The sequence below is a fragment of the Mytilus californianus genome, unplaced genomic scaffold, assembly GCF_021869535.1.
Source record: "Mytilus californianus isolate M0D057914Y unplaced genomic scaffold, xbMytCali1.0.p SCAF_3, whole genome shotgun sequence".
In the NCBI taxonomy this organism is placed as follows: Eukaryota; Metazoa; Mollusca; class Bivalvia; order Mytilida; family Mytilidae; genus Mytilus; species Mytilus californianus.
In genome coordinates, this window is record NW_026262679.1 from 94,930,861 (window position 1) to 94,942,965 (window position 12,105).

Consider the following 12,105-nt stretch of genomic DNA (forward strand, 5'->3'; position numbering starts at 1 on the left):
CCAAACTGGCTGCTAAAAGTGAATTATAATTTCACTATTTCACTTTCATTAATGATTGAACCAAAAAAAATCATATCTTTATTTTCTTTATATCTCATAACTAATGCCCTTTAAATGATTTTACATATTAAAATTATAGTTTCTAAAAATCACATCAATGTCCCCTAATGAAAACAAAGCTGTATATTGATGCTTTATAGCCTGAATTTACTAAGAGACATGTGGCTTGTGGATTGATTTAATTACTATGAATGAAACAATAAGGAGGGTATGGTTGAATTGATATATTATGATACGTTAATATTTCAATGGCTTATAAATGCAATGAAAAAATAAAAATAAAACTAAAGTTTTAAATTCAGTTAATACTTAACCATGTGAACATGTTTTGGAAACTGTTAGATTTGAAATATAAAAAAATGTCCCCATAATACTTAAATTCAGCTGAAAAACGTTTGTACGCGTTATGACCTGAGATTTTCTTTGACAGGTATGCAGTTGCACAACTTATTCCGTTGGATGGTTAAACAGGCATGTCATTCACCTAGGTCTATGTGCATCTTCAACAATAGTCACTCTCCAACATTGAAGAATAGAAAAGAATTCATGACAAAAATCTCTCATTGATTGATCTTGTATTGCTACATGTAATCATTGTTTTGAAAACAGTTTCTCACTATTGTCTTTAATTTTTCTCCAAAGCACAAAAAAGGGAAAAATCGTAATATAAGGGCAATCACTCTTATAAAGGATTTAGACAAAACTTGCTTATATGTATATCTTATCTTGCTGACTTGACTGTCCCTCTGGTATCTTTCGTCCCTCTTTTTTGCTATTTAAAGTGTCTATCTATCTTTTATAGTTTTAAGACAAAAGGCAAAACTAAAACTAAAGGCTCTAAATAGCCTGTGTAGCTCACCTGCATCTTTAACAATGGCCACTTTTGAGTAAAAATCATCATAAAAGGGTAATAACTCTATTAAGAGTTAACTGCCAATTTCAATCATGTTGACATATTTGTAGATCTTATCCTACTGATAATTTTTCCTTTTTAAAGTTTCTATTTATCTATCATAGTTTTCAAGATAAAAGGCAAAAAATGTATATAAATGTTGAAAATTATCATTTAAGGGCAATAACTCAAATTACTAGTCCACTGAAGATTTCAGCCATTATAGCACATTTATAGATCTTGTCTTGCTGATCATTTTTCCTTTCTAAAGTTTCTATCTATCTATTAGGTTTTTCAAGATAATAGGTAAAAATTGGAAAAAATGGGGAAAATCGTCAATAAAGGGCAATAACTTCAATAAGGACTAACGATTTCGGTTATATTGAGTTATTTGTAAATCTCGTTTTGCTGGTCATTTTTGCTTTTTAAAGTTTCTATCTATCTTTTATAGTTTTTAAGATATTAGACACATATGAAAAAATTGGGAAAAATTATCATTAAGGGAAATAACTCTAATAAGGAGTCAACTGAAGATTTAGGCTATGGTGGCCTATTTGTAGATCCTGTGATTATTTTTGCTTAATTAGATTCTCTCTATCTATATTAGTTTTTAAGATGTTAAGCAATAATGCAAAAAAATGGTAAAAGTCGTCATTAAAGGGCAATAACTCTAATAAGGAGTTGGCTGATGATTCAGGTCATGTTGACTTATTTGAAGATCTTGTCTTGCTGATCATTTTTGCTTTATCTATTATAATTTTTAAGATAATAGGCAAACATTTTTTTTAAATGGTAATTATCATCATTTAAGGGCAATAACTCCTATAAAAATTTGTGTGACAGTTTTCACCTAAAATCCTTAAATAACAATCAATCCTTACAATTCTGCCCCTGTCAGACTTTCTCTATTATAGGGGTTTTCAAAATAATAGACAAAATTTGCATTTTACCTCTATGTTCTATTTTTAGCCAGGTCGGCCATCTTGGTTGGTAGGCAGGCTCATTAGACAGATTTTGTAGACTTTATACCCCAATGATGATTGTGGCCAAGTTTGGTTTAATTTGGCCAAGTCGTTTCAGAGGAGAAGATTTTGTAAAAGTTAACAGACGATGATGGACGACAAGTGATGAGAAAAACTCACTGGACCCTTTGTTGCAGGTGTGCTAATAAGGAGATGTGGCGTAAATGCCAATGAGACAACTATCCATTATTAAAGACCAAAGAACAAAGAACAAATATTCATGTTTACAGAGTTCTGAACCAATCCCCTTTACATATGTACTTTATTATCATTTGTCAAAAATTTCTGAGTTACTCTTTTTCTCAAAAACAAACATCACAAATCTTTGAGTTTATTATTGATGATAGATACTTACGCACATTGTGCCTGCATATTTTCACCACTACCCATGTCATTAAAACATTCTGATATTGCATGTCTGTTACAGGCTCCATTTACAGCTGTAAGAAGAAAAGCAAAACATATTTATGACATTATTTTTGCTAAAGCAAAGGTTTAATTTTGTTCTAACTATTCAACTACCTGACTCTGGGATTTTTTATACAATGTTGTAAACATACCAGGTGATTTAATTACAATCACCCTTGCTAATGTTACATGTAAGTAAATCTACAATGTGGTAATTAGGGTAAATGTAACTGATTTAAAACCCAGTCCCACAGGGTGCCTTCCACAATCACCCACATGTGCGAAAGGTTACGGACAAGGCATTTCCAGTTTACTAAGCAATACACATGTGTGCAAATGTTCCCCTTTTTGAACTAGTACAAGATTTTAGATCCTTTGTCAAATCTAACTTCTGCCTCAACATGCTCTACTGCACTATCTGAGTATTATTTTTACTTCATTCATCAATATATAATGTGAATTTGCTCTTATGCCATTATTTGCCATAAGACCTCAAAACAGAAAACTGCATGATTTCTAAAAAGATGTATTTATATACTATCATATAGACAAGTTTATAATAGTTTGGATCTGAAAAATGACACTGATCTTTCCTTTGCTCACAAGGAGTATTCGGGAACAGGTTAATTTATTCGATGCATAATTTGGTATATGCTGTAACAAAAATCACTGATGCATAAACATTTTACAATCCAAACACACAAGATTTTTAATGCAATTTGCCACACTTTACATATGATATGGCAAGACATTATCTTACATGTTTTGGGCTGATTATCGATGGCAAACATTTCTTGCATATTCTGGAGAAGAAAAAATAGGTCCAGCAAAGTGGGTTGGACAGAGAGAAGAGAAAAACCTTAAGACTGCTGGAATGTTGGATAGGGGCACAATGTTTGCCAGCTGGTTACCAACTGACCCCTCTAAAAGTTTCTGCAAGGTATCATTCCAATACAAAGAGCGTGGCACTCTAACTACACAAGGCAGCAGATTGATGTCCCTACCCAACCCAAGAGGTTAAGATTAATAAACCAACAGTTAAAATTAACTACCGGTACAATAAATGTACAATATGACCTGTGAGGTATTGCTCAATAATGATACCCCCGTTATAAGTATTTTGCACAAATTGTGGTATTTTTTTAGGAACACTCACCTTGACCTTCAGACATTGTGACAAAAAAATCAATAGGAATTTTTCTCTAATTATATGTAACCACCCATTCAATTAAGGTTGCAATCCTATACAGTATTTGACTTAGGTTGGAAACAATTTTTTCTATATGTTTAGTAACTTTGACCTTGACCTTTGAGATATTGACCTCAAATAGAGATCTTCCTCTCATAATATGTGACCAGATATCCAATTAAGGTTGCAATCCCCTATATGTAGTATTTGATTTAGCTGCACAAATTTCAGTTTATTTTTATAATTTACTACATGAGATGGTCACCTCTTGATCGATAGGAATCTTCCTCTCATTCAATATGACCCTAATTCCAAGTAAGGTTGCAGTAAGATATAACGTTTTCAAAGAAGAACCTTGATGATGGTTTCAGTCATATTAGCAATTTTGCAGTTCTTAAAAAAGGGACGAAAGATACCAGAGGGACAGTCAAACTCATAGATCGAAAACAAACTGACAACGCCATGGCCAAAAATAAAAAGACAAACAGACAAATAATAGTACAGATCTTAAGCTGCTGGTTAGTTTTGCTGTTTTATAGTTTATGCATGTATGCATGTACAATATAGTTTCAAGATATAAATAGGAATAAATTTTCAATAATTTCAAATAGTGATTCAGAACGATTACTTCTCATCTGATAATTTTAGCAGAAATAAAAAGTGGCAGGGTCTTAACATGTATTGTTTAAGAATTCTTTGATAAGAAAATATAAAAAAAAAAAATTTCTACCTATGTAAGTTCCCCTTAGGTTCCCTCTTTATAATAGTAGATTAAAAGCATGTTCAGGTACAGTTATAAAATAACATACTGTTAGATATACACTGGTAAACAAATTAGTATATGGATGCTATCAATGTCACGGTCGTCCACGCTATGGAGTGGGCATTGGGCGTGGGCAAATGCGTGGATAACATACCTCTGCCTACAGTGGGAAAGTGGAAAAAGCAAAATCCACGTGGTCTGTTGTGTACCAGTACATGTTCTTAAAGGGACTGTTTATTTATTAAAGGGATGAGAGGGTCCATAGTCTTTTTCAATAAATCTTATATTTATTGTTGTTAATGTAATTCAATATCATTTTAAATCAAATAACAATATCGTTTTCTTTTTATTTGTCCTGGTACACTAAACGATTCTTTTTTATGCAATTTGTTGCTTCATCCTTCCTGATACATGATACTTATTTTGCTCTGTGTTATTCTTTTCAAAATATATTTGAATGAATATCAAACTATAAATACGGGATGTATAAGCTTAGTTTTATTCTGGTTTTAATTTAGAATTTATGGATGGAGCAAAGTAAATCACTCAGTCTTGAAATTATTATTTTCTGATCATCAATGGAGAGTCCTTCATTCTGTTTTACTTGTCAGTAATAAAATTATATACATGTATTCATATATTTATGTAAATTCAGTGTTTTGACACATGAACAAAAAAAAAACCCCAAAAAGCAGGTAGTTAAAGCTCTTGTGTTACACAGAAAATATTGCCTTTTTTCTTAAAAACACCCCACTCCTAAGAAAAAACCCTGGTCACTGCAGGCAAAATTTTTACAAAATTACAAAATTCTTTTGAAATATTATATTTAAGATTCAAAAAATTAAACAAACAACCAAACAACCAAACAACCGTGAATCTTAAGAGACTTAATATAACAATGTACTACCAGATATTTGAATAGAGGAACTACTGTACATTAATTAACTCACAACAAAGGCTTTTTGATGTATCAACCAAATGCTTTCCTTCTGTGGGATGGATAGGTGCAGGGGAGTGAAATATAGGCTCTGCCTCAGTTTTTTAAGATGAAATTAGAGTAAAACATTGTTAAAAGCAACAAACCCTTGACAATCGTGTTGTTATTATCTCAATTTAAAATGTATATAAATCCTTGCTAATTTGCAAATGATCTTACCGTAAAAGGGACCTAACTTTAAATTGATCAGCCAGTCATCTTTGAAAATTACAATTTATTTTTCAAATGGTATGGGATTTTCATTACACTTCATAGCTATATACAATATATACTCTTTTTTACAAATTCCAAATGTTACTTCATATTTTGCTTTCGAATGTAATGACTTTTATGAAAAGATGAAAAAATTGACTGTTCATTTGTGATTGAATTCAGATTGTTGCTTTAAAATTGTTTTCAATTTTTTCAAATTAGCTTGGATTTTCATAAAACTTTAGAACTTTCTTCATTATACATTGTCCTACAGAATTCAATTTTTTTTTTTTATCATAAATGGGCTTATTGATGTCATATTTTATGCTTTTAATGAATAAGTAAAATTTATATGACAACTGTTTGCAAATTCATGCAAGATATTTGATGCAGTAACTTTTGTTATAGGTATCCAAAAGAATTCAAAAGTTAATCCCACCAGAACACATAGAATAAGTCGTTGAGGAAAATAAGGTCTTAGATCATTGACTAAATCCTGTAATTTACAGATAATATATCTGTTTGTAGTCGAGACAGCACTGGTATGAAAGGTGACATTGGACATTTGGAAAAACAATTCAAAGGTAGGTATAGTTTTTCACCCAATTATAATTTTTTAAGGTAAGTATTTTTATTTTGTCCGTGTGTTATTTCATTTGAATAGCATGAGATGTTGGAGTGCGTCAATGAGACAGCAACCAAACAACAATAATATTCAAAAGAATAGATCATACATATACAACAATTGACAGAGGTCAATATGTCAAGAACTATTAAAATCATCACAGTTAACATAAAACCCTATGGGAAGTACATACAAACAACTTCCCAGTTAAACGTTTGACAGATCAAATTGATATTGTGCCTGAATAATCAGATTTTGGTAATACAAGTATGTGTTTTTGGTGCCGATCCAAAGATGGCTGCAACGGCAGGACATAGTTCAACATAGGACCAAAAAAGAAATACAAACAAAGATCTCCTTCTCTGAAACTGAATTACAGATTGAACTGATAATTTTGCAGAATGATAAGATCTTGGTCCTTAACAAAATTTTTGTTTTTGGTGCTGACAAAAATTCAAGATGGCTGCCACTATGTTACATAGTTTCACATAGGACCCTATCCTTTAACATTTTATTCTTCTCTTCTGAAACCAAACTTGCCATGGCTGATCATTGGATAGTTCCCTCAAGCAAGTGTATTCCATAACCCTGACCTCCATCCAAAATGGCCAATGTTAAGACAAATACTTTTTTTTTTAAATGGTTAAAATTACTTAATTTTTTTCAGCAAAAGTGGTCTTTTTACATAAATCAGGCAGTTAGTTTTCTCGTTTGAATTGTTTTACATTTGTAATTTCGGGGCCTTTTTGTAACTGACTATGCGGCTTGGGTTTTGCTCATCGTTGAAGGCCATACGGTGGCCTCTATGTCATTTGGTCTCTGATGGAGAGTTGTCTCATTGGCAATTATACCACTTCTTCTTATTTTTATATCATGTAGAACTGTAGATCATAAGAAAGAATTGTTTACCATTTATTTCATTTTTTTCTAAAAAATATTCTTTTGGTAATTTTACTGATTATGCGAATTAGGCTTATTTTGGAAAAAAAAAATTATTATCAAAATTATGTCTTTCGACCCTAGCTGCTACCCAATAAGGCCACCTTTACTAAGAATGGAAACATTTGCCAACAAGTCTTCTCTTCTGAAACTGCTTGGTCAAATGGGACAACATTTTGATGGAAAATGTCCTTGGGTGTTCATCATTCAGAAACACATTCGATGACTCCTACAGCCAACCCATATGGCCACTATTACTAAAAGTTAAATAATATGGCAAAAAATAAAACAATCTTCTAAAAAAAAGGGCGAAAAAATCCTTGAATATTCCCCTTTTAGAATTATGTCGGATGACACCACCCTGCTACCAAGTTGGTCACCTTCACCTACGGACTGTTTGGGCGTATTGCCATTTGGTAATTTTAGCTTTTCAGTAATGATATTTTCTAAAGAATTGCCACTGTTACTTATAATTAAAAATTCAGCAAGAATTGCTTTTTAAAATTTTGAAACTGTTGTATAAAAATAAGGAGATGTGGTATGATTTCCAATGAGACAACTAACCCCAAAAGTTCAAATGAAGTTTATATAAGCCATTATAAGCAACTAACTGTACAGCCTTCATCAATCAGAAAAACCCATGATACCGTACAGTCGGCTATGAAAGGCCCTGACATGAAAAATATAAAACAATTCAATGGAGAAAAACAAATTTGACAGACATAAACCAACGACAACAACTGAACTACAGGTTCGTGACTTGGGACAGGCATATAAAGAATATAGCAGGGTTAAACATGTTTGTGAGCACTCAAAACTCCACCTAGCTGGAGACAGTGATGTTACAGTATAACATAAGAACAAACTAGAAAAATCAGTTGAAAAGGGAATAACTCATCAGATCCATACAAAGCAGAAAATCATATAAGAAAAACACAGACCGGACTTGGCAGGGTACATATACATCCTTAACAACAAAAAAAGACACCCTACAAAAAGTGCAGATCTGAGAGTACTCGAAGTGACTGACAATTTAGGACCAAACTCTTCTGGAATAGTTGTAGTGTGGTCCTTCTTAATTATTTTGCCAGTTTACACTGCCTGCCAACCAAGATGGCCACCACTAAATTCAAAACTTGATACAAACTTAGGGTTGTGACATGACAAGTACTATTGAGTTGTTATTTTTTGTCATTGTTCAAATTTCCACTTTTTTCTTTTTAGAAAGTTATCTCACATGCATAATTGCATTCTTGGCTAATGTGAACCAGTTGAGCGACTAAAGAGTCCTTGGAGACTGGTTTGTTGTGAAACTCAACATTCCTTGTTTTGTTTTAACCTTGATCAGTACTTATTATTAATAATAGATTGATAAAATGATCATAACAAAACAAAGTATAAACCAGTTCTTGAAAAGCTATTAACCAAAAGTCTTAGGTATAAATGACATAAAAGACAATGATAGATGATGAAAATCAAAATAAATAACAAAGTAGCAGTAAGTCCGATATAGCTCTGATGTCAGACAGCCTTTTTAGAACTTGCATTGGTTGTGGGATGTCATAGTGCAGCCCATATAGAAAACATGGAAATTTGCAAATCCAGACTTGGGGCGAAACATTTCTTCTCAAAATCGTATTAGTTCAGTTTCAAGAAGGTGAATCACACATTATTCAATTCTTTATTCATTTTCTCCATGTATAATATGAACTTTGTAGTCACATAAACCCTTGTAGCATCAAATTGAGAGAGAGAAAAAAAACATCATGTAACTGCTCAATTTCAATTCATGCTGTTCATTCATAGGCTTATTTATTTTTTTTATTGTACATGACTTGCAATGGAGGTTATTGTAGTATGATAAAAGAAAATTAGACATATGAGATCCTTATTCTGTTTTATTCAGTAAGAAACAATCAATTTTGATGAGCAAACCATGTATATAAATGTTCAACAAATATAACCACCTGATCACAATTTTCAGTAATAAAGTAATCATGATAATGTGGATTCACTATGGTGAAATTTTACAACAGGAGCTTTTGTAAGTACTAGTATTTAAGAATTGATGCAAAAAGTAACACAAATTCATGTAACTTGTAAGGTGGAGTATAATTTGATAAGGCAACTTTTTTAGCCCCTGAGTTCAAAAATAGAAAAGGTGCATAGATATACCAAATAAAATCCTTCGGACAATAATTAGTCTGTTGGACATCAGTACATTTTTTATTTATACTTTTATACTTTTCACCTCTGTATGTTCGTCTGTAAAATGAAAATCCATCACATTTTTCGGAAGAACTACAATTCATCAGCTTCCTGTATCCATCAGACTTCATGTGAACATGCTATATTGAGTAATGCGGTTTAAAATTCATCCTTCCTCAACTTCCTTTTTACCGAATACTTACATATATTCTAACACAAATTTGTATGTTTTTTTTAGTTGAATATATGCTCTGCAGTTAAGATTAATAGGACAGATTGCAGATATAAAGAAGATTTGTCCACACCTAAGGAACACTCAATGTAGAAACTCTTGACATACACAAATGAATATTGCGGACAGATAACTCAAGTTTATCTGAAATAGTAAAGATTTGAAATAGTATATTACTTCATGACATAAAATAAAATCCCTACACAGAAATGACAAAACCAAAGCAAAGGACCAGGTTTTTATTGCTGCTCTTAATCACAAAAGCACAGTGAGGTCTTTAACACAGAACAAAAGTTAACACCAGGATCACTTCAAGTTCAAGACTCCTAGCAAAGGCTTTACACGAATTTGTTGCTAAATGTCAATAACGCTGTAGCTGTGCATTGAACACTGGTACAAAATATCTATCATACTTGTTTTGCAGAAGATGGGGATTGAGTATTGTATTACATATCAGCTGACTGACAATTGTACATAACAGAACCACTTTAGGGGTTTATATTGTCGAATTTCTGATTTTTGTACAACTGGATATGCTGTTAAATTTCGGTTAAGATAAAAGTATTGCTGCATGAATAAGGGTATTTTTTGAGATGAATATTGATTCACTCAAATGGTCTTTGCATTGCAAATAAACACATTTACCATCTTCTAAAACCAGTCGTTGGCATGATACAGGTTATGTTCTCTTGTAAAATTTATGATGGCATGATACCAAGTCCCTAACGGGAGGGATTGTGGTTGATTTTCATATGATGAAGACATAATATTTCAATCAGTTTAAATGAAATCTGGAGCTGGCATGTCAATAACAATTAGAAGTCCTTTGTTAATTTATGTTTATCATTGTCATTTTGCTTAGTTTCTTCTGTTACCTATTCAAACATCGGAATCGGACGACTTTTAAACTGAGTTTAACTGTGTGCTTCTTTATTCCATATGGCTAGAGATTTAGGAGCAGAGTTGAGATCTCACGAAACATGTTTAACCTTGCTGGCTGTGGGATTTTCTTCCCATTGGAGGCCTTGGCTGTCTTCTGATCTTAGGTCAGATTGTTGTCTCTTTGATACATTCCCTGTTTCCATTCTCTATTCTATTACACATCATAGACAATATTCATTCAGACAATTTAAAAAAAAAGATTGACATTAGTCGTACCAAAATCTCGCCGGAACTCCAATGTGATGTGTAATTTCGATAATCCTACAGATGCTATTTGATTTTGCAACATCAAGGAGTGTTTACTCAAATACTTCAAACCACACCAAAATTATAAACATGGGTATATAAAAAACTGAATTAACAAAATAATACTTAATATCAACATCTCATGGTCTATCTAGTGGATAGTTGTCTCATTGGCATTCATACAACATCTCCTTATATTTATTTATCATTATGGAAAGAGTTGTTGAATTTAAACTAACAAAAAACAAAGACTTCACAGAAAGAGTGACTTCAACAAGATGAAATATCAATAAGGAGCAGCAATCAAAAGTAAGTATTGAATCACTTCTGAAATTAATCAGTTTACAAACAGTACTGAAGTAATATTGCAAAAATCAGTACTGTTACAGTACTAAAAAACTCAGGACTGCTACAGTACTGAAAAAAACGCACTGTTATACAGTACTGCAAAAATCAGTACTGTTACAGTACTGTAAAAATCAGTACTGTTACAGTACTGTAAAAATACGTACTGAATTTACCAAAAGTACAAAATTACAATATTATCACGAAGCCGTTCAGTACTGATTTACAAGAGGGTAGAAAAGTACAATAAACATGTGAGTGAATGATTGGTAATGTATGCAACAGAAAGACATTTGTATGTACATGATCTTGTCTGGACATTTATAGTCCATGGAATGTGACCCGAGCATTCCTCATGACCACATTATGAATCCACTACTGTCACAATATCTTCTGTGCAACTATCAGATGCATTATCATATAAAGTGGATGGTTTGGCAGGTACTGCAGTATGACTTAATCTTATATTAAAATTAAATCTCTGCACTCGCTCATTTTTTTATGTTTGGTCGCTGCATATAAAAATGAGTGAGTGCCGAGATTTAATTAGATTTAGATTGAGTTTGACCCCAAAACTATCCCATATCAATTATTTTGGATCAATCCATTAATATAACCTTATCAATTATAACCTTATAAAAGAAATATTTGATACTAAATATTTTGTATACATATTTAACACTGAGTCTTTGGGTCATATGTTAATAAAACATCTATTATAGTTTGAAATTTACATTATTTGAAACTTCTTGACACTTCAAAACAGACAAAATTGTACTAAAAACTACACAACTGCCAATGAAACTGTATGATATATGTTATGTTCAAAGCCCCCTCAGCATTATCATGAATCAATGATCAAACAACTAATTACATCATCAACATTTAAATAAAACTACTAAACTTGTGAGGCTCTGAAGGGAAACGGTAGTATTGTTTTCTCCATAGGCAACAATCCTAACGTTTTCTAAAATTACCACTTTTTCTAATAAAACCTGGACAAAACAGTTATGTGTGATTTTAGTACTTTATTTTTCTGTTTTAG

General features: G+C 32.0%; 1 protein-coding gene across 4 annotated transcripts in view; it reads right to left on the minus strand.

Annotated features, from left to right (window-relative positions):
* The window catches only part of LOC127735488 (uncharacterized), a 121,217-nt gene that overhangs the window by 42,948 nt on the left and 66,164 nt on the right, over window positions 1–12,105 (minus strand). For 3 of the 4 annotated variants that reach the window (XM_052245668.1, XM_052245666.1, XM_052245669.1), the window contains exon 2: window positions 2,330–2,414. The exons of the other annotated variant lie outside the window; for it this stretch is intronic. In XM_052245668.1, the coding sequence (XP_052101628.1) occupies window positions 2,330–2,414 (85 nt within the window). The remainder of the gene's footprint in view (window positions 1–2,329; window positions 2,415–12,105) is intronic. 4 annotated transcript variants of the gene reach the window in all.